Here is a 22979-nt window from a genome sequence, read left to right on the forward strand (position 1 = left end):
CTCTGCTCTGAAAGTGAACTGTTAGAGGTTCTGGAACAGGATGGTTTGGTCTTTTAATTTAAGTACAAATCTATCTACTGTTAACCTGGGGAACCTTGTGATTTTGGGACATACACACATAAGCACTGCGTACTCTTCAAGAGCACAATCAATACATAATTTTATCAAGTAAAAAAGATTGTTGAAAAAAGTTTGTGGTAAAATATTCTCTGCAAAGAGTCCTAACAGTGCTGTAACACAACATTTAAGACTGTTTTGTCACACAGTAACCGCTGACAAACCAGTTAAAAAGTAGTGCACGACAAACTTCTCTGCATGTTGATATATTAGGGCCACAGAAAAATGAAAAAATCTGTGATTCTGAGAATAAAGTCACAATATTTTGAGACATAACATGTCTGAAAATGAAGGTTAAAAGTTTCAATAAAACCAAGTCATTTTATAAAACGGTGAAATCTTCAGTCTGTCTTCGGCCTGCCTTTGTTTCCGTCTCTGTTCCTTCCTTTCTGTCGCAGGTAGAGTCTGTTAGCTTTCCTCAGCAGCAGATTAAACCAGTAGATCTGTGGCGCCAGGATCACCAGGTTACCCACGTTGCAGTGCAGAGGCAGATGGAAGGCGACTCTGTGCAGGGGAATCCCAAACTGCTGGCCGTACGTCCAGTACATGAAGGGGAAGACCAAGATCCGACACGTAAAGAAACTCAAGAGGACAATGATGCCATTGATCCTGTGCAGCCTGGTGTCATCGAGGCCCAGCTGGATATTAGGGGACCAGTTCAGGGTTAAACAGAAAAGGAATGTGAACGAGATGGCGGAAGAAGGGAAATTATTTAACGTCTTATAAGTAAAAAAAAATAAAGAAAAAATACTTTAAATCTTTGTTACAAAGGCAGATAGGTGTCAGAATCTGACAGCAAATGCTTCCATGCAGGGCACGGGGTCTCACTAAATGGTTTGATGAGTGTGAAATTGATGTGACCTTCACAGTCACTACATCTCTTCCTTACTGAACACCTATGGGAGATTTTGACACAACGTGTTAGGCCATATCTTTTGGAAGATTGGTTTTCATCCCATTTCAATGTTTTTAAATATGCTAACAATTTAACTTTAAATACTACACTTTGACATTAAAATGTTGCTCATACTTTAATGCATCAGTTGTAAAAAAACAAAATCTATATAAAAATATAACACCAAACCAGTCCACCTGTGCAAAATTAGTACTTTTACATTTCATACCCTAAGTACATTTTTATGATTATACTTGCGTACCTTTATTTAAGTAATATTTTTAATGCAGGACTTGTAATTAACATATAACAGTATTGTTTACACTGGTATTGCTACTTTTACTAAACTTCTTCCACTGCTGAGGATTAGTTTGAATTGCTCTCTTGAGGAGCTAAGTGGCTTTTATCAAACCTGCTTTACAATTTGCCTCTCATTCACACACACACACACACACACACACACACACACACACACACACACACACACACACACACACACACACACACACACACACAGCGAGCTGCCATGCAAGGTGCTGATCTGAACATCGGGAGCAATTTGGGGTTTGGGGTCTTTCCCACTACTACATGTGGACAGGAGAACAGGAGGATCAGTGGACAACCCACTCTACCTCCTCCTTTTCTACCTCCCACAAATGCCAGTTTTCCAAAATTCAACTAGGGTTAAGTCACCGATGGGAGTGGTGCAAACAGGTCACATCAAAATGTAAGTTTGAAATTCTGTCCCTTTGACAGAGTGGGCACTCCGTCAGAAAAAGCTGAAAAAAGCTAGGTATTTTCTTCAGACCTTCAAATATTCCAACATTCACATGCCACTAGAGGGTTTTGTGTAACAGCTTTAAGGTTGTAAATCTTATCCTCGTTAAAAAGTTCAATTTGAGGTCTATATGGTTTACCTGGATGAGAATCTTTCCTATAGAGACGAAAGGAGTGCTGAACTCTGTGGTGAACAAGCAGCCGATGAAGAAATCACCCAGTCCCCTTCTGAAGAACTGCAAATCAGACACAGCAGACTTATTCAGCCCCTATTCTGTGTGTGACCTGTATATATGCCTGTTTATATGGTCAAGTCTACATGTGTATACGTGTGCTTGTGTGATAGTAAGCATGTGTGCCTCTTTTGCAAGTGTGTGTGTGTTCATAATAAACTGACCAATCAGTTCTATAAACACCCTATGGCAGTGATTCCTCCCCATACTTGCCAGAGTGATAGGCAGGAAAATGAAAAGCAGCACCAAGTGATGGAGGACCAACATCCAGTCCTTCAGGAGGAAAGCCTTCACTGTCTGAAGAGAGTGGCCGCTGTATAAACTGGAATTACCTCTGGCCTCCTGAGTATGGTAGCGGCTCAGATACATGGCATAGATGTCGTTGGCCATATAGGGAGCTCCGAACAACACAAACCAATTGACCAGCCAGTGACTGTATGGTGAGACACCGAGCATTTTCACTGTTATCAATTCTTAACATGCAAACAATTAAATCTGATGTGGAAAGACAGTAAACTTGATTTTTGTGTGCGTGTTGTTTTGCCACAAAAGCTTTAAACGCATAATGCGTTAACTGAGATTTCAAACGTGACTCACCTGTCAGTCATGACATCCCTGCAGGAAGTCACAACTGTGACTCCAGCTGCAGTAGCCAAAGAAGCATGGATAGCGGCCACCAGCCTGAAGAAACAAAGTCAGCAAAAATGACCGGTACTTTGTTATGCACAAAAATAAAACTGGAAAGAGACTACAAATCGTATACAGACAATTACACGGAACTCCATTGAAATACATGCGAATTTATGTGGTGTCTTGCGTATCGGCACCAATGCATACATCATAAAATATTACTTAACAACTTAACGCTCTCAGAGGTCGAAATTGGTGTCTTCGGCCGACATATTACACACATATGACCAAATAATTGGGTAAAATTTCAACTTTTATCGCCAATGTGTTGGATATTCAACGTAACAGAATGACGACTCTTTATTTAAATAATACTGAATCGAGCCCTTGGTTCATTGTCAGTGCCGAATTTGCCAACTCTTTATATAAACTTATATAAAACAGTAAGTAAATCTGCACAACTTTAATTAATTGAGAAATCAGCAAGACAACTTTAAACTGCCGTATGTTTTAAAAGGAGTTCGGCGAAGTTAACCCGGCTCGTGTGGGTGCTGCTGACCTCTCACTAACAGAAACCCCGTCGGCGTCACTCCACTGTGTGAAAGTGTATTTCAGTACTTTCCTGAAGTTGTAGAAAAGCCCTGGAAACACCACAGCTCCACAAACCAACGCAGTAAACATGGTCTTAGCCGACCTCTTCCTGTAGCCGCTAAACAGCTCCAGTTACAAAACAGGGACAGAGGCCAATAGCTAACTACGCAGTTAATAATCTGGTTGATTCGACCTCTTCCCAGGACTGTGTGGGTGGCGTAGACTGATTGACATCTTCCTGAGTCTCCTGTTAGCTTTGTTGCCCCTGTTATGTCAATGGTTAGGTCTCGGTGGTGTTGCACTGAAAGCTGTGACCCATCAGAAACTGTGACCGCAGAGGGCGCTGCTGCACATCGTCTGCCCGTACGTGGTAGACAATGGAGGGCGAAGAACAAACGACAGCTTTGGTTTGTGACCTTCTAAGCCAGTGGTTCTCAAACTTTTTTAAATAATGTACCCCTTTTGAATTGTTTCTTAGGCCAAGTAGCCTACTCCTTGACCAGCGCTAATCATTTTTTGTAGAAAAAAGGTCTACATAAAGAGGAATAGTATAGCACTGTCAGCGATATATTTACTAAACATCAACCTACTACATCAACCAATGTGTCCCTGAGCAAGACACTTAACCCCTAGTTGCTCCAGAGGTGTGTGACCTCTGATATTTAAGAATTGTAAGTCGCTTTGGATAAAAAGCGTCAGCTAAATGACATGTAATGTAATGTAATGTAAACTACAGCCTTGGAACTGAAAAAATAAATAAAATGAAATGCTGATGAGAAAAGGAGACAAAAAAAATAAAAAATAAAATAAAAAAAAGACAAAACCTTGGAAAAAAGATGGTAGAAAGAAGGAAGGAAGTAGCCTATGCCAAGAATAGGTCAAAATAGTATCAAAAACAGTGACATAACTTCGAAAAAAAGTGAGAAACTGAAGGAGGGAAGGCCAGAATAGGTCCAAAGAAGGCAACAGAAATGTCACATTTTTGTCTACAGTAAAGTAGGTCTAAAATAAAGAGGAACAATGTTTTGGATAACAGCCTTGTAACTATTAAACAAATATTTGTTAAATATCTCACGTACCCCCTGCAGTCCTCCAAAGTACCCTAGGGGTACACGTACCCCCATTTGAGAAACACTGTTCTAAGCTCTGGCCCGCCTTCAACCTGAGCAGAAGTCTAATCATAGACTGTATATTAGTATACAGTATATGGGTCTAATCAGCCAGAATAACTGAAATCACTTGTGTGGATATTCAGAGGCGTTCAGAAGCTCAGCATTATCTGAATTTACGGTTATACCACTGGATCATGTTGTTACTGGTGTTGGTCGTATCCATGATTTATTTCAAAAAGAAATAGTCTAGTCTCTGTTCCAAATGCAGTTTTCTACCGGAATAAGCTTACTTCATCACACACCTAGACTGGAAGAAACTCTGGTGCTTACCTTGTAAATATCTGATTTGAAATAAGGTTACAAAATATAAAAAGGACATTGATGTGGTCTGCTAATTTATTCAAATCGTTCCAGAAGATTTATGTCAAACATCCTTTTTAATTTTTGGAAATGAAATCAAACTTTACTTCAATCCTCTATTCTAAACACAAATTTCATTTTCATTTCATTTTCTTTATTCACAATACCATTTGAAACATTACAATAATACAGCTGGGGGGGGGTACAAGATTAATTGGGTAGAATGAATGGGTCCCCCAAAGAAGCTAGAAAAGCTTATAGGTGGGGGCCCATGATTCAATAAAAAGTAGTGGTACAAACTATAGAATACACAATTACCACAAATGATGACTAGTTGCACGCGAGAGGCGCACCAGTACATACATAACATTACATACACATACAATCATACACATACATCCCAGTAGTTTATGAAAAAAGATGAATTAATTATCAATTAGATGTATACAATTTTTATGAACTGATTTAGGATTTCTGTCTATGCTCTGATCCCCTGGTATTTTCTCTATTTTTTTCTGTTTTATAAGTTAGGCTACCATATTATTTGTCAATGAATAAATAAAAAATGTATTAAAAAAAGAAAAAACTAAATGGAAATTGAATCTCATAGAAATGTTTGAAATCACACAGAGAACCATAATGAAGAAGAAAATTGTTTTGTTTGTAAACATTTTTTTTGCCATTTACTTCCTATAGTTGCTCCACCATCTCCAGCAGCTGACTGACTTGAGTCTCGTCTGCTGTATTTGTATCTAACACTTGATGCCGGTGGCCACATCTGTCCAGCAGCCACTGTAGAGGCTCTCCGCTCTGCTCTATGTGTTTCTCCACTGTCCTTCCTCTCAGCTCCTCTCCATAGGTGAACAACACCACAGTTGTTCTCCATACATCATTCCCCAAAATGCTGAGGTACATCTCCACAGCTCTCCTGTCTTTCTCTCTGAACGAGCCTACCGGTACAGCCAGCACAAATGACACTTTGCCCCTCACAGGGCAGAGGGAAAGGCTCCGACTGATCTCCGTCCTGACCTGCTTGGGATTGGCCAGACCAAACAGACTCCACCCGGGGGTGTCCACCACCGTGACAGGCCGCCCTGACACTTCCCCGTGGCTTACAGAGCAAATTGTGGTCTTTTTGTCGACCTGAAACACTCCCCTGTCCAAGATCATGTTGCCTGCTGAGCTCTTCCCGGACTTCCTCCTTCCCAGCAGAATGAGGCCGAGAGCAGGCTTAAAACCAACTGGCCCTGCTGAGAATCATTTTACACAACTTACACACATTTTATGCCAGTTCGCTTGCTGATTGTGGGCAGAATTAGAAATATCGAATCAAAGTTCCTATACCTACCTCTTGGCATATAAAGCCATTGTGGGGCCATCTGCTCCCTTTGTCCCATCCTCCCATCATGCACATTATGCATCACTGTCATTTCTATCTCCTCTTGTCTTCCCTGCCACCTCCTGTCCTCCTTTATGCTCACATCTCGTCTCAGCTGGGTGTACATCCGGTCCTGGATATACTTGGGACGCTCGTTAGTCTTCATCATCTTCTGGATCTTTACAAAGAGCTCTGTGACCTGAGCCTCTGAGGCCCTGGACTGGCTGCTCATAACCTGGTACCTGTACCCACATCGCTCCAGCAGCCAATGAAGAGTCCGACCCTGTCGCCTTATGTACTCCTGTACAGGCAGGTCTCCTGCAGTAGAAATAACCTCACTGGTTGAGATAAACTGCAACGGACAGACCTAAAGAACCATCATTGTAGTAATGAATGAATAAAAGACTCAGAGTCTACAGCTAAATGCCAACGTCAGCATGCTACCATGATAACAGTGGAAATGCTAACATGCTGATCTTTAGCAGGTATAATGTTCACCAGGTTAGTTTAACGCGTTAGCATGCTCACAAAGCACTAAAGACACAGCTGAGCCTGATGGGAATGGCATTAGTTTTGTTTGGTCATAAACCAAATTATTGGACAAAGAATATAAGTTGACCCAGTGGTGGCACAACAATTCATCCTGAGGTGGATGTAAGTATTATGAATATTCAATTCAATTCAATTTTATTTATAGTATCAAATCATAACAAGAGTTATCTCGAGACACTTTACAGATAGAGTAGGTCTAGACCACACTATAATTTACAAAGCCGCAACAATTCCCATAATTTCCCCCAAGAGCAAGCATTAGCAGTGGCTATTGTGACAGCGGCAAGATAAAAAACTCCCTTTTAGGAAGAAACCTTGGCAGACCCAGACTCTTGGTAGGCGGTGTCTGACGGGGCCGCTTGGGGCGACATTTCTTGAAATTCGATCTAAAAGTCGTGAAGACGGTTTTTTCATACCTCATGGTGGTGCTAAAGGTCAGGGGATCACCGAAGCCACTGAACAACTGTGTGCCTATGACCTGTCATCACAGGTTATGGCCAGTTCTTTCTTGGATTGTTTCATTTGAAGCCCCGAAAGAGGTAAAAATATCCAGTACTTTACAAGAAAAAAGCAAAAATTAACAAAAATACAGGGCATATTTTTCTCATTTATCCTTTGAATCATCTTGTGATCTTGTGAAACGACTGGGAACAATCCAATAAAATATATTTAAATGTAAAAACACAGGTACTGCCCGATGGCACTAGTTGTGAGCTACAGAAACATAAACAGTGAGCATAAAGAAAACATATCACACGCCAGTACAGTAAATGATCATTATTTACCTAAGTTGTCTCCGTGGGTGAAGAGGACCATGGCTCGCTGCCAGATGGGGGTATGGACTCGGAGCAGTCTGAGCTGGGCCTCCATGGCCTTCCACTCCTCTGGGCCGAAGGTGGAGGTGGTGGGCAGCACTAGCAGGATGGCATGGGGCTCTGGATGGCAGAGGGTCAGACCTCTGCACAGCTCCCGGGATACTACGTCTGGAGTGGTGGAGTGGGACAACCACCCTGGGGTGTCCACCACTGTCACCTTGTTGATTAAAATTCAGTCAAAGTGAGTAAAGACAAGATTTAGATTTAAAATGAGTAAATCCAAACTGTAAACTTGTTTATTCACTTGTATGCCAAAGGTGGTGCCGCTCTCTTTGTAGCTGCGAGTAGTTTTTTTGTCAAAGACTGGTTTTCCCAGAATGGTGTTTCCTGCTGAGCTCTTCCCACTTTGTTTTTCACCCAGTAACAGCAAAACCACTTGGGACAGGCTTGGATCTGGACCTGAGAAACATTCACGATCTCCCTTTCATACACATTCAAATACAGTAGCTCACAATCTTTTTAAATTGCTTAGAATAACTCACCATAAGAGACCGCCATGTCAAGGTTTTTTTCATAATCCACAGTCAGAGTGTGAGTCAACGTGTGAAATCTCTCTCCGCAAGCTTCTTATCTCATGTGATTCCAGCTCGGCATTTACTTCCTCTTATGGATTCAGTGTTGTTCTGCGTATCTCAGTATGAGTTTCAAAGTTCACAGCAGAGTTCCAGAGAAGTGGTTTTGCTTAGTAAAATGACTCAGACCACACACGAACATACGCTGAGGCTACAAAACACGAACAAACACGAAGAGAAAACACACACACACACGCGCGTGCGCACGCGCACACACACACACACACACACACACACACACACACACACACACACACACACACACACACACACACACACACACACACACACACACACACACACACACCTGTCTCACTCGCTAACTCTATAATGCCATCTGGTTTGGTGATTGTAGAATTTGAAAGTGAGACTAAATTCAATCCAAATGAAAAAGTGGTCTTTCTCTCTATGTGACCCTTATATCACATCAAATATTATAATCCTTTGTTAGTCCCAAGTAAGCAGACAGATTCATATCATGTTTTTAAAACATCTTTGTAACTTTTGAAACAACACAAGGGACATTTCATTATCTTACATATGAAAAGTTAAACTCATATTTAGTAAAATGTGTCTCTGCCTTATTTACAGTAAGGAGCATTTTTGGAAAACTACATATTTGTAAAATAAAGTGTTAATGATGTGCAGCTGACATTACTGAGTGGGTTTTCCGTCTCTGTGACTACTTTCTACTACTGTGCTACTTTTATGTTACCTTTTAGCACTTACCGTTAATAGTCTCACTTTAAATTATCCAGCTCGTTTGTTCAAATGTGAGGGCAAAGAAAAGATCTACACCTGAAACACTGAATGAAATCCTCTGTGTGTCACACTGAACTCCCACCCAGCGGAGTTCTGACTTCCTGTTATATCTGCATCTGCATGCTGGCTTCAGTGGAATCAGTCCTGAGTGTACAAATGTAGTCTAAAATAGTGACAGAGAGCTTCAAATTGGCGTGTTTGGCGTTTTAAGCAGCGCTGCCTGGAAGGCACTGGGATTAGGCAATGGTTAGGGTTAGGTGCCTTGAAGTCGACGTTGGGGGCTCAAAACACCATCAAGCACTGCAAATTGCCAAAGCATTGTTCTGCAAAATCACCCACTGTTACTTCCAGTTTTGCAGATTGTGTGCTACTGAGTGAAGTGACACCATTACATCAGTCTGATGATATGATGGATGTTTATCCGTGAACATTAACTTATCCATGTTGATTTAACATTTCGCTGCACGTGGATTAGATTCCATATGTAGGCTATCTGACCGGACGAGTCCTTCCAGTGTGATGTGGGAGGCCCCTGGGTGTCAGCCTATAGAACTATTCCCGGCTGCAGGACCTTTTCATGGCATCAGATCACACTATGAAGCCGCAAAGCTCGGACCAAAGAAATAGGCCACATCTGAATAATGGAGCAGCAGGAAGTAGGCCAGGCCGCGGCACTTCCATAATGATCACTGAGCGATCCATCCAAAGAAAATGGTGTGTGTGTCTCTGCAGTGTGGGGGCTGATAAGAAAGCCGGTTAAGCAGTCAAAGTGTGATTCTACCATGGAAAGTACTAAAAATTGGGCAGCCAAGTGATTCTTTCAGATAGAATTAGACCTATATCAACAAGCTAAAAACACTTGGATCATACGGTTAGAAAGTCATAATTATTATTAACATCATATGCATGTGAACTGTCTAATTACCCATTGCAGTAGCATTGCAAACAGTAGGGAGTATTAATTAGTGACAAGGGAATGAGAAACCTGACGGTCACTCATACAACATAAGGAATAAAAAAAGTAGTGTGTCCACCCCGGCGTCATGTTTCCATCACTGCCAATGGAAGCTGGAGCAGATAAATACCCATGACTACTGCAGTAGTTGTCCCCGGAATGAATGTCTATATCTTTCCCGCTGAAGACAAAAGCCAGACATTAGTGGGGTTTTTTTGTCTAGTGGGAAAGGGGCTTTAGAGTCTAGAAGAACAAGACCTCCTGGTAATCTCAAGATTGCTCAGATTTTGCTGGGTTTTTGGGTCAATATGGGGGTCCCGACCCCCAGGGTGGGAACCACTGACCTAAGTATTCCAGTCTTTTCTTTTTCTTACAATCACCGTTTTTTCTTTCGAGTCCTCCTTCCTGTGAAAGTACTTATCTGTTAGAGTAACCATGTCTGAGCAATGCTTGCAGTTCCTCCATCACGAAAGCTAAAAATAGACCAACACTCAGGGTAAAAACACTGTTTTGTTAACTTTTATTCATATATATATATATATATTTATATACTCATGTGTTTGACTGCCACTGTTAAAAAGTGTGACTCATCACATTATCACCTGTAAGCATAAATAATAACTTTTTTTTCTCTCTTGAAACCTGGGAAATAAACCAACTGAAAACAGTACTGGGTCATTTTCAGCACCACTGAATAGTACATTCTCTGTATTGCATCAGGATATAAAAATATACAGATATTGTGTTCTTTTTCTTCTTTAAAACATTCTTTCCATGTTGTTCAATGGCATGAAACAAGAGAGGAAGAAAAGACCTCATACCGACGATGAGGATTGTTACCGTTATTGTCGTCTACATTACTAACCCTTTGCAGATTCTTACAGGACTGTCCATTCATCCATTTAACTTTTAAAACATCAGTAGCAGCCACACGTGGGAGAAACAAATTCAATAAAACACAAGTTAGAGGGCTGTCCTCTGAAACATGTGATGCTCACAGCGCCACCGGCCTCCCAACCACCGTAGGAGAAAGAAAGCGAGTGAAGAAGATGCTAACAGAGACATGGGAGTGTTGTAGTGCAGCGGAAGGGAAGGCAATGAACACCAAGCAGGCCGGTGGACTGTAAGCTCCTCGTTACCATGACCAGTCCTGTTAAAGTCACATTCTAAGCACGATTTATCCACGGTCCAATGTGGTGGTGCTGATGATGATGATGATGATGCTCATGGTGCTGCTGGGATTAACAACCCAATAAAAAAAAAAAAAAAAAAAAAACAATATCAATTCTAAGCAGAAAAAAAGGTTGAAATTGCAACAAGTGAGTTTTAATGGTTTGAGGCAAACATGAAGATCAAGAGTCGAAGAAAAAGAAGCGAAGGCGCGGTCAGGATGACAGTTCGGTTTGCAGTGCATAGAGAGGGACAGATTCACCGGTTGGTCGGTCAGATGGGATTATTTATTGCCCTGTGTCAGCCTTGCACACTCACTCACTCACTCACTCACTCACTCACTCACTCACTCACTCACACCCTCTCACACACACCCACACACACACACACACACACACACACACACACACACAAACGCACATCTCCACCCAGAATGAGCAAGACACGAGAGTAAAGACAGAGAGAGGGAGAAAGCAGGGCGGGTTGATCAGGTTCCTGTGGTTTCCAGAGTGTTCCTTTCTCCAGCTCTCTCTGTGGACAGAAGCAGCCTTCAGGCTGGTGGGGGTGTGTGTCTTTGTGTGTGTGTGTGTGTGTGTGTGTGTGTGTGTGTGTGTGTGTGTGTGTGTGTGTGTGTGTGTGTGTGTGTGTGTGTGTGTGTGATAAGTCCAAATACAAGTCCAAAATGGGCCTTGCTCCACCAACACTTTTATTTTCCATCTATCTGTCCGTCATTCAGAGTGGTGCTGTGTGGCCCGCCGTCCGCCAGAAGGCTTCACATCCGCGAGGAGGAAACCAGCTCGTAGAACAATACGTAGGCGTCGCTGCTGCGCACTTGGCTGGAGGACATTGGCGTTACTCTTGAAAGACAGAGAGGGGAGAAAGGTTGCAGGGTGAGAAACGGGAGTTATGGCCAAGACAAAGAAACTCATCATTTAGGTTTAAGTTGTTGACACCAGGGTTCCCATCATCTTTTTGTGTGATGTAAACAGGTACTATAATGTTGTCACGTGAGTCAGTCGGCATGCCCCAAACCCAGACGTATGAATTCTATACAGTGTATACTACATCCTAATATACGTAATGTAAAAAAAATTGAATTTTCCCCCTGGGGATCAATACAGTATCTCTTATTCATCTTCTAATTATCAGTATACTGTATCAGTATACGAAAACAAATCTTCATATCTAATTATTTTTTATAATAACACTACATCTGACGTTAGACATCAGTCAGCAACATTGGAATATCACTGCAAATTAAACTTCTTTCTTAAATTGTAATACTACTACTTCTACTTTATAAATGATACATGTTTTTTTTCCTTTCTTTTTTTAAGATTATTTTTTGGGGCTTTTCCCTTTATTATAGCGACAAATACTACTACTAATAATAATAATAGTAAAAAAAGAAAAAACATCAAGAATATATATACTATATGTACTATATATAGTATAATGATAGAGAAATGAAAAAACTATACATATAATAATAATTTTACAAGAGAAGACAGGACTTTAGAGTTGAAATGTTGCTATAGTGTCCATTCTTTCTAAGACAGACTGCCATATAGTGTAGAATATGCCTGCACTGCCTCTAGTGGCATGTCTAATTCTCTCTAATGTCAGATAATTCATTGGATCCCCCAGCCATAGAGTAGAGGTTGGTAGGTATGTTTCTTTCCATTTTAATAAAAGAAAATGTCTTGCTAAAAGTGTTGCAAAAGCTATTACATTCTTGAGAGAGTCATTAAGACAGAGATCCTGCCAGAAAACACCAAAGACAGCTGTTATGGCAAGAGGTTCAAATGGTATCCCTAATGCCTCTGAAAGACATTTGAAAAGCGATTGCCAGACGTTTGTCACGTGAGAGTGTGACTGCTGTTTGTTTACATCGGTCACATGTGGGATCAAATTTAGCTAATAACTTTTTTTCTTACTTGAAACCTGGGAAATAAACCACTGCATAGTACATTCTCTGTATTGCATCAGGAGACAAGAATATACAGAATTACTGATTTGACTACAAACCAATGATCACCTGGATTGCTTTTGAAAGTGAAGAAAAAAGGTCTAAATTTGGTGATTATGAGGCGAGATTTGGAGTTTTAAGAAGCACCTATTTTTATATGATATTCAAACATTTTATAGACTAGATAACTGACCAAAACAGTAACTGAAAGATGAATTGATAATAAAAAATAATGCAATGGTGGAAACTAGGCGTGTTTCATTAAGGAATAATAACCAATCATTTGCTTAGGACAGTACATGTACCTACACTACCTATTACATTCACCAACCAAAAGCTATGATCATTTCTTATAGAATTACTGAGTCCATATACACATGGTATGTTATGCATGTGGAGCGTCCAATGACAGCTGCAGTAGCAGAAACACACAAAACCACACGTGATGTGTGTAGTCATGGGAAGAAAGCCACGCTCTGTATGCTGATGTCCTGAAGCTCTGCTTCAGTGTTACGCTTGGATACGACAGCAGCAAGTGACATGTGATATATACTGTATGGTTCAGTAACAACCAGAGCCAGTGCTGTGTTATGAATGACTGCAGCGTAGCAGGAAGAGGCCTCAGGGAGCGCCTGGATGCTCACGAGGAAGCAGAGATAAAGCTGCACCTTCTGACATCATTCCTCCCGTTAACGCTCTGCTGCTGTTTCACTCACTGTAGTATGACTGGGTTATCTTTTCAACCGCAGTGTGGTCATGGTAACTTATAACAGACTGTAAAATAATTATTAAAAATCATGTATCCCTTGCCTATGTAAGCATGTTTCATTTGTTTGTTTACATTACTGTACGTGTTTGTGGAGTTTGTAGGAACAGCTGCCATATTTGGTGACATTTACTACCTACTTTTTAATCAAGTTTATACAACTTTATATGGCTTTGTAATACATCATACTGCTGTATAATTTGTTCCTGTGACAGCATTTCCTGAAATCAACTTAGAAGCTGTTTTATTACCAACACAATCCCAATGAAAAGCTCTCCAAGCGATGCTTTATTACTGCGTATTAGTGTAATGAAGGCAGCCGGTCCATCTAGACATGAGCATTAATCAAGTCTCAATTTAGAAAAAGGTAGCACATTTCGGTGGGGTAGTTCTGTGCAAAAAGAGTGGGAATATTGTGTTATATAACTCAGATTTCAGTTGAGTTTTTAATGGTTATCCATGTCCTTAACATGTGTTGCTCCAAATATATTTGGTGACTTTTCATCATGATGTAAACTACATTAATAAACTGATGATGATGGGTGTTTTAACCTACCTGGAGTCATTAAATGTGTACCATTCTCCCGAGGTGGGATTGCGACAGTAGGCTGTGTAGTGACCGCCCATAGTGGTGCCTGAGTGGTTGGACACTGCATACAGGTTGTACACTGCATTTACTAAAACAAGACAGAAGCAAAAACAAACTTAAAGCCTGCAGTTACTCGTTCTTTGTTTAACAACCGAACCCTTCAAAGTTTCTCAAGTATTATTATTATTAGGTTTTTTTATTTGCATTGCAGAAACTATGTATTTGATTTTTCTATTTGATGTTAGCTGGGATGAAAAAAAAATCTAATATTTAGTATACTCTATTGTATTATTGTCAAGGTAGAGAAAAGACCCTGGAGCAGCTTTTAAACGATGCAACAGCTACACTGAAATCAAGGCAAACTACGATACTTTACCACTTTTATCTAGAGTTCATCTTCATTATCCAAAGCTTTGTAAAAACAGACCTGGATCTTAGAACCAGTACTTACTGCTGTTTTCGGAGGCAAATTCCCGCAGGTCAAGATCCTTCATGGGGAAGTTAACAAAGGTGGACAGTTTGCTGGTTCTACGTGCCTCAGAGAAGCGTTTCAGGTCTGGACAGGAGGGGGAGTCAAGGAAACACTGCTCTTATGTACCTTACCCCTCCTTTTATTCTACACGGATGTGTATGTTATGTGAAATTGCCACAATTTATATTATACATTTTTTATGACTTATAGCTCTGACCAATGTAATGGTGATTACATATTCTTATAAATAAATGGAAATGAACGCAAACAATGAATGACTCACTTTTTTCATAGCTCTGGTATATCTCAGTAATTCGTGAAATGCAATCAACTACTGTGTACTCCAGTGTTGCCATAATCCATACACACTATCCCACTGACACATTCATGCTCGCCTAGCTATAGGCTCAACTGCATATGTCGAATATAATATGTCAGTAGGATACGCAGCACTAAGATCTTGGGGAACTTCTGTAGTGTGAACTTCTTAGTGCATCTCCTCCTGGCTTTACACCTGTAACACGTCTGTGGAGAAGAAACACAGCTCGTTCACTCGCTGTTTACAAGCACACAGTTTGAATCCAGTAAAATATGAAGCACACACACCTACATCTACTGACATCACTTGAATATAATCACAACTAAACGGAACCAAGTTTTAGACCAAAATAAAGACAGACTGTTTAAACATACATGTGTGTACATAATGCAAAGCAGAAAAGTAACATAGAAATTGTCAAATTATTTTGTGAGGTGGAAGAAGTACTCAGATCTTTCACTGAAAGGAATACTTTATCCGCAATACTCACAGAGTGTCCTTACTACTCCTATTTCTACTACTTCCGCAGGGGCAGGCGCACTACTCATTTGGACTCACACAGGCGATAAGTGGGCACGCGGAAGCTTCTTAGGCGAGTAGCGTAAAGTATTTTAGCGAAGGTTTTAGCAAAAACACAGGTGTTTGAGAAGTATTGAGCACGCGACTGGATAAATGAGACTTGAATTATACTGTCAGTAAGTCATTGATATACAAATTATCATTTTGAGCATTCCTTTAAGTAGAAATAGCAATACCACATTGTAGAAATAATCTGTTACAAGTAAAAGTCCTTCATTCCAAACTTTACTGCAGTAAGAGTAAAAACATATTAGCATCAAAATATACTTAAAGTACCAAAAGTAAAAGTACTAGGAATGCAGAAGGTGGCATTAATATGTACATTACTTTAATGCTGCAGCTGGTCAAGGTGGGGCTAATTTTAACTTCTTTAATACTAAAATTGTACTTAAGTACAGTACTTGAGTAAATGTACTTAGGTAGGTTCCACCACAGGGGAAGGATGGACGTTCTGTTGGTTCTTACCGGCTTCTCGTCCCCGTCGAGAACGTCTTCTTTGGTGAAGAGCCGCATGCAATCCATCAGACTCACCTCACCATAGCCCTTCTGAGCACAAACATAGATGCATTTACATTAGCATGCGCACACACACACACACACACACACACACACACACACACACACACACACACACACACACACACACACACACACACACACACACACACACACACACAAAAGCAAAGCACAAACAGAGACAAGGAGGAAACCAAAAAGCTCATGTTTAGAGCTGTGGGTAGACATTTTTTAATGCTTCAAATCATCATGACAAAATAAAGTACATGTTTACAAAAACACAGAAAGAAAGTCACTTCTGCACCACTGATTGTGCTGGCATGTGGGTCTGTTGACCTTCTGGGACTTGTTATGTAAGGCTGACCAACCTCCACCTGTCTATGTTGCATCTTTATGTGTGTTTGTGTGTGTGTGTTTGCTAACCTTTGCGATAGGTAGAGAGAGATCCCAAAAGGGGTCGAAGACAGTGGAGCAGAAGCCACAGTGGCTGCAGGTTAGTGAGCTCTTCAGCTGCCCGACAAACACGTCTGGAGGAGCGGAATAGATGACATGAAAAAATTAAGTATTCTGTTTTTCTTTATGCTGATCATTTGAATGTCATCTTTGTTTAGCCTAACCTGCCGATGCCATGCCATGTCCAGACTAGACACAAGTTTGATATGCAAAGCAAATATCTTGGTGTATTTTTACTTACCGACTATTTTACTGTCTTCTCTCTCTAGATATTTACTCCACATCTTCTTCCCTTTCTCTTCATCCCTGAACAGGGTGCACAGATAAGACATTAGACTGTTAGAATGACTGCCTGAGAAGATGGCCCAGACAGGCGCAGACTTTCTGCTCATAACACTCAAGTGTTCTGATTGAGTAAAAAGGTTGATAATGTAATGGGCCATAGCAGAAAACAGCCACTATTTAGGGACCTGACCTACTTTATTATAGGTAGCAGAATATGGGAATAAGGGATTAAAAAGACACTTTCTACCCTGACACACATTTTCAAACTAGAAATAACAATGTATCAGAATTGTTTTTAATATTTAGGCAGAGTGGACCTGTTTTGAGGCTAATACTGAACTCTGACCCCTACGGGTCCCATGGCATGAAAATTTCACTTTATGAGGTTTTTTAACATTAATATGCATTCCCCCAGCCCTGGGTATCCTGCTCTGCCTTTGAGAAAATGAAAGCTCAGATGGGCCAATCAGGAATCTTATCCTTATGAGGTCATAAGGAGCAAGGTTACCTCCCCTTTCTCTTCTTTGCCCGCCCACAGAATTTGGCCCACCCATAAGAGAGAGACATCATGCCTTGCAAACAAGCAAAGTGGCAGTTGGTCAAGACCACACCCCACCCTCCACCTTGCCCCCCCCCTCTCCTCCTCAATAGCTACAGACACAGAAATGGCACATACTAAGGAAAGCTCATTGTGGGACTTGCTCTAGTGGCTGTAATTCTGCACCAAGGCTGAATTTCGGGGAAAGAGACTTCAGATACAGTATTAGGGAACCACTGAGGTCTATATAAAAGCATCCAAGGAGCACCATGTCATGGGACCTTTAAAAAAAACAGCCATGGTTAGATAAGTGATAATTATATCCAAAAATAATTGGAGCATTAAGCTGATCTGTGCCCCAGAGAGGCAACAACTCAACACAGGAGGTGAAACTGTCGCACACAGCCTTAAATTAAAGCTTAATGATGAAGTCCTAATGATTCACGTTGCCTAGGTCTAGGTCCTGTTAACATATGGTATGCCATACATAACGTATACAAGGCTTCAAAGATGTGTCTAACTCTACTCCTCGGTGTCTTTCACCACACCACAAAACAATGTCTATTTCCAATACAATACATACTAGAATATTTCATTTGTAAAGTTCCCCAGCAATCCCAGTATCACCGAAACAATTCCCCCAGTTCCCTGTGTCACTGCAGGTACACACACACACTGTGTGTCGGGCAGACAACTTACGGCAGGTGGTCAAAGTCCTCTACGGTGCCTCTCGGCCTGACGGTGACCCTGTTGACTTCGTTGTGAAGGCCGTCCAGGAGGAAACGCAGAAACTCCTGAGCATCCTGTTGGCTGCAAGACACAGAAACAGTCAGTCAGGAGTAGAAATATCAGCTGATGTTACTGTAGTTATAATAATAATAATAATAATAATACATTTTATTTGTAACGCACTGTATATTTAAGCAAATCAAGTGCTACATATAAATGCTAAGGAGAAAAACGTATTAAAACTAAAAGAAACAACAAAAGGACAAGGAAAGGGTTAAGAAATCAGCCAAAGGCTCTGCTAAAAGGTAGGTCTTAAGGCCGCGTTTAAAAGCAGTCTGTGGTGGCCTCAGGTGGTCAGGGAGAGCATTCCACAGCCTGGGAGCAGCTGAGCTAGACATAGCTAGACTTTTACTCTTGCAATCCTATTATTATCAGACAGAGACAATGCTAAGTGCCCCTAATAGATGTACGGCAGCTTATGAAGGTTAGAGTGAAGAGTGTATCAAAGCTTACTTGTATCCTACAAATCTGGGAGCATATCTCTGGATCTGAGTTTTGAATTCAGACGGGCTGACCGCCTCACTGCTGGACGACGTCCACATGGTCTGGATCAGCTTGGCAAATTCTACCAGAACAGAAACACTCAAGTTACTCACACATTGGGATGTCAAATGCACTTGGCTTCTACATAACAACGTATTCAGGTTGATGGTGAACTGAAGGTACAACTTCTTTTTTTTTTTTTTTTTTGTGTCAGATTTTTTACATTTTAAAGCAATCCCAAACACTAAGACTGAGAAAAACATGTCAGTGCCTTTCCAGGCCTACAAAAGAAGAACCAGTTTGCTTCTTCTCCTGACAGGTCTTCTGACAGATGCTAATCTAATCCAGAGGTAAAGAGGGAATGGCCCAATCCCAAAGTGAGCCCTGAGGACTAAGGACTAAAGACTCACAGACTTAAGTGATCTCAGGTACTAAGTGAGCGAGTGTGTGAGGCCACATGGGCTCAGATAGGTATAAATGGGATTGGGACAGCACTTCACGAGATCACATGTTACCTTGGCGACGTTTAATAACAAAGATGTTGCTGACACTTGCCGGTTTGAGAATCTTCATTTTAAGTTTGTTGCTTTCCACACGGCCAAGGCCCAGGAGACGGCTGCCTGATTCCAAACTCTTGTTTTACAAGCTGGACAACAGGTTGGTCTGTTCCGTGGCCGTGTGTCGTGCTGTTGTTTACCTTTGTAATTTCCGGATTTCCATACGTTCTCCGCGGTAAACGTCACAACGCTTTGAACTGTGGGTAATTCCCTTTGGTGAAGTCTGCATCGATGCAGACTCACGGAAAGGGCTCGGTAAGTGTGTACTCAAACCCTCACGCCCTTTGAAATTCGACATTGGGACAACCCTAAGCCCTTATGAATTTCGCGAGAACGCGCACCAAAGTCCGTGAGTCTGTGAGTCCGGACTTTGGGATTGGGCCAGTGAGTGTTACTTTTGAGCAGCTGTGAAAAGTGTTTGTTTTGGACTCTAGGGGGCCTGTGTGGCACGTCTCTCACCTTCCATGAGGGCTGTGTTGGTGCGGCTGTTGTTGTTAAGGTCTCTGCGGTGTGAGTTGTGCAGGCAGTAGTCTCGCAGGCTGTGTGTGTTGCTGAGACACTGCAGGATACTGTTCATGAAACACTGAAATAAAAAAATAAAAAACATCACAAAGGTTTGATTCCCATACAGATAAAATAACACCAAGTTCCATTCATTGATGAGTCTTATTCGCTGGAAAGAAATGAAAAACCTCCTTACAATGACTTACAATAGAATAGATATAAAAATAGATATGTAAATATCAGGTTTTTTATGTACAGGATTGAACATCATATTTACCGTACAGACCTGAGAGTGATATTGATCTTCTCATGTAACTTAAAGCAAGAAAGAGAATAAGTGCTGTTTCTTGTAATACATGGCTCTGACCACCCTCGGAGGGGGATTTTTGGATGGACGGATGTGCAATATATGAATTTACACCTGGGGATTTTGATATATTTAATAACTACCAATATCCCTGTATATATATCCCAGACTTACAACAATTCTGGTCTGCAGTCATGTGTTAAATGCTAACAGACAACATCCTTTGGTTCATATAGTATACAATTCTGCTATACCTCTAAAACTGTAGATTACTCCTGACAACGACAATCGGCCCTCAGGTTATGTGACAGTCGGCCTTTTAGCTTTAAATATGTCATTAATCCCTAATGACTGTAGGATGTTTCTTAATTCTGGAGCAAATAAAGTATGTTTTATGAATCTGGAAATGTATTAATTCATCACACATGCAGACATGTTGTCAAAGACAGACAGCACTGTGTATATACCACTCTCATCACGTGTCCACATCAGACACACGTGCAGTTTGGTGACAGAGAGAACGAGTCCTACCTGGTCCATAGTTCAGAGCTCTCCGATTAGGTTACTGCACACGCACGCACGCACGCATGCATGCACGCACGCACGCACGCACGCACACACACACACACAAACCACAGCACACATCGTTTATTTTAGGAGCCCTCCTTCTGCCTGTTGCCTGGTAGATAACTAGATACTCTGCTGGACCACCACCAGATATCAACTAACTGCTAACGCTGTAACACCAACTGGATGATGGGAATTTAGCGTGTGAAGAATAACATGTCAACATTGCAAGGTTTTCAGCTCTAGACAGATGTTATTAGATGTATATGTGGCTGCTGTACTTACAGTGTTTCCTAGGTTCTTTAGTCCCACCAGGCCTTGGGCACTCTTTGAATTCTGAAAGACAAAAGACACAACATTTAGATGAGATTCTGAAGGAAAATCCACCTTATCATCTTCTTACACGAGTAGCAGATGTATGTATTTAAATTCACCCAAGAATGCAGAAAGGGTTGTCTTGCCGAAACATCATTCTTCCAACCATAATTAACAATGAAAAGGTTTAAAGATTCAGTAGAGAGCTTTTAAAAAAATAACTTTTTGTCATATTTGCTGAAACTGTCACCCTATCCTGAAAGCAGCACATTAGAGAGCTAATCAGTGAAAAAAACATGTTCCTATGCCCACCCGAAGATTAACAGCCAATCAGAATCAAGTACTCATGAACTGAGCTCATACTGTAAAACTAGGCCAAGCAAATATGAATCAAGATTCTGTTACTGCATTGCCTATTTCTTATTACAAATGTTTTCAGAAACATATATTTTGTGTTTGAGAAAGTTTGTGTCGAGCCAAAACCAAGCACCACCCACCGGCTGACAAACTTTCTCATTTTACAGCTAAACAGTACATTAAAATATCTTTCTGAACACATTTTAAGAAGACAAGCAGGAAATCGTCACAGGTCGGAGTCAAACCCTGGACCTCTGCGTTGAGGCATAAACCTCCAAATATATGTGCGCCTGCTCCACCCACTGACCCAACCCGGCCCCGAGACAGCGGTTTTTTTTCTACAGTGTGTTCAGGGAACAGGCAGCTAGTGGATAATGAGGAGCTGTTTGCTGTATGTGACAAAAATGTTATAGCCTAAAAAACATGTGACATCGCTTAGAGCACCTTTAAAGTCACCAACTGTAGCTTTAAATGTCCAGAGCGGTAACACTGTAAAAATGAACAGCCTATATAAGCTACCTTTACCCTTTTTTTTTTTAAAAAGAGTGTTGCATTATGTTGTGTAATGTTTTTAACTTGTATCTCCATTTGTCTTATGTCCTATGTGTATGAATAACATTCAAATGTTAGCCTTTGTTTGCATTGTTTACCTTGAAAGTATTTTTGAACTGAACTGAAAAACATAAAAGTCCAAATAGAATGATGAACTTCCATTTTTTTTTTTTCATTCACTACTTGAGAACTGATGGGAAGTACTTCTATTTAGCTATGAATGGAGTGTGTATTTGACAAGTTTTGGTGATGCATTTCCCCCCTTAATAACTTGTAATGCATACAATCTTGAGCACATAACTAACTATATTTTGCAGTTGAATGTGCATGTCCTTTCTTGGTGAATGTTATCTTTAGAGAGGAACTTGTTTTTGTTATCTCGCAGTCAGTTCCTCTCTTGGTAATCACTCCCAGATGGCAGGGATCTAATCAACAACAGTAGATATCACAGAATCAGTGTACCTTAAGGATTTTCTACACCCTCGCTTTTATTGTTGCAAATTCTTAGGGCAACAAACCATCGAATACAGACATTTTTCGCTTAGCGAAACACAACAGATGGCAAAGCGTATTATCAGGATTTCAACATCTTAAAATGGTACAAAATGCTTTGCAGAACTTATGTCATCACAAGCTGCAGTTAAATGTCATTACATAAGTTGAGTGGTTATATAATTAAGTAGCTAGAGGAAGAACTAACAAAGAAACATGGGGGTGGAGAAGGAATGCACCTGTGCCCTCGACTAAGGAGCAGAGGCAGCAGACCATTATGCTTTAGAAAACACGAGCTATGCAAAAAAAAAATTGTATTCATTGTTATCATTCTATGCACCTGCATCACTGAACCAACGTCATGCCTCGTCAAATGAAATGTCACATCGATCACGTTTCTTTGTAATTGTGATATTTCAAAAGCTTTTTCAAGAGTTGGACTCCAATCCTTACTGAATGAGAAATAATAGCGGTGTCATAGCAGCAAAAATAAAATTTGACCAGCTTCAATTGAATGTATAAAAACAAGCTGACTAGTGGCCAAGCGGAGAAACTAACAGTGTGGTAACCTGAGCTTGTACTTTTGAGGCA

General features: G+C 40.8%; 3 protein-coding genes across 8 annotated transcripts in view; all 3 read right to left on the reverse strand.

The window, feature by feature from the left end:
• Nucleotides 1-37: 37 nt before the first annotated feature.
• LOC114550433 (protein FAM57A) lies at nucleotides 38-3655 on the reverse strand. Its single transcript, XM_028571219.1, has 5 exons — nucleotides 3212-3655; nucleotides 2620-2703; nucleotides 2236-2455; nucleotides 1930-2025; nucleotides 38-755 (listed from the first exon to the last, which is right to left on the reverse strand). The coding sequence occupies exons 1-5, from the start codon at nucleotides 3331-3333 to the stop codon at nucleotides 459-461; spliced, it is 819 nt and encodes a 272-aa protein (XP_028427020.1). The 5' UTR covers nucleotides 3334-3655; the 3' UTR covers nucleotides 38-458.
• A 1095-nt stretch (nucleotides 3656-4750) lies between these two features.
• LOC114552693 (GTPase IMAP family member 8) lies at nucleotides 4751-8944 on the reverse strand. 2 transcript variants are annotated; one of them, XM_028573684.1, is made up of 6 exons: nucleotides 8822-8944; nucleotides 8003-8243; nucleotides 7765-7919; nucleotides 7431-7677; nucleotides 6064-6411; nucleotides 4751-5965 (listed from the first exon to the last, which is right to left on the reverse strand). In XM_028573684.1, exons 2-6 carry the CDS (start codon nucleotides 8016-8018, stop codon nucleotides 5406-5408), a joined length of 1326 nt encoding a protein of 441 aa, XP_028429485.1. In that variant the 5' UTR covers nucleotides 8019-8243; nucleotides 8822-8944; the 3' UTR covers nucleotides 4751-5405. The 2 variants fall into 2 exon arrangements, with proteins under 2 accessions (XP_028429485.1, XP_028429486.1); XM_028573685.1 differs by lacking the exon at nucleotides 8822-8944 and having other exon boundaries at nucleotides 4751-5962; nucleotides 8003-8286.
• Nucleotides 8945-11248: 2304 nt separating this feature from the next.
• Nucleotides 11249-22979, reverse strand: part of usp2a (ubiquitin specific peptidase 2a) — a 42674-nt gene continuing 30943 nt past the window's right edge. For 3 of the 5 annotated variants that reach the window (XM_028570204.1, XM_028570196.1, XM_028570219.1), the window contains 11 exons: nucleotides 20958-21008; nucleotides 19754-19877; nucleotides 18708-18819; nucleotides 18165-18275; nucleotides 16884-16948; nucleotides 16613-16716; nucleotides 16139-16219; nucleotides 15222-15300; nucleotides 14755-14859; nucleotides 14271-14391; nucleotides 11249-11836 (listed from right to left, as the gene is read on the reverse strand). In XM_028570204.1, the coding sequence (XP_028426005.1) occupies nucleotides 11752-11836; nucleotides 14271-14391; nucleotides 14755-14859; nucleotides 15222-15300; nucleotides 16139-16219; nucleotides 16613-16716; nucleotides 16884-16948; nucleotides 18165-18275; nucleotides 18708-18819; nucleotides 19754-19877; nucleotides 20958-21008 (1038 nt within the window). In that variant the 3' untranslated portion in view covers nucleotides 11249-11751. The remainder of the gene's footprint in view (nucleotides 11837-14270; nucleotides 14392-14754; nucleotides 14860-15221; nucleotides 15301-16138; nucleotides 16220-16612; nucleotides 16717-16883; nucleotides 16949-18164; nucleotides 18276-18707; nucleotides 18820-19753; nucleotides 19878-20957; nucleotides 21009-22979) is intronic. The other 2 variants (XM_028570211.1, XM_028570228.1) reach the window with 1 other exon arrangement.

This window comes from Perca flavescens, chromosome 3, assembly GCF_004354835.1.
Source record: "Perca flavescens isolate YP-PL-M2 chromosome 3, PFLA_1.0, whole genome shotgun sequence".
Lineage (NCBI taxonomy): Eukaryota > Metazoa > Chordata > Actinopteri > Perciformes > Percidae > Perca > Perca flavescens.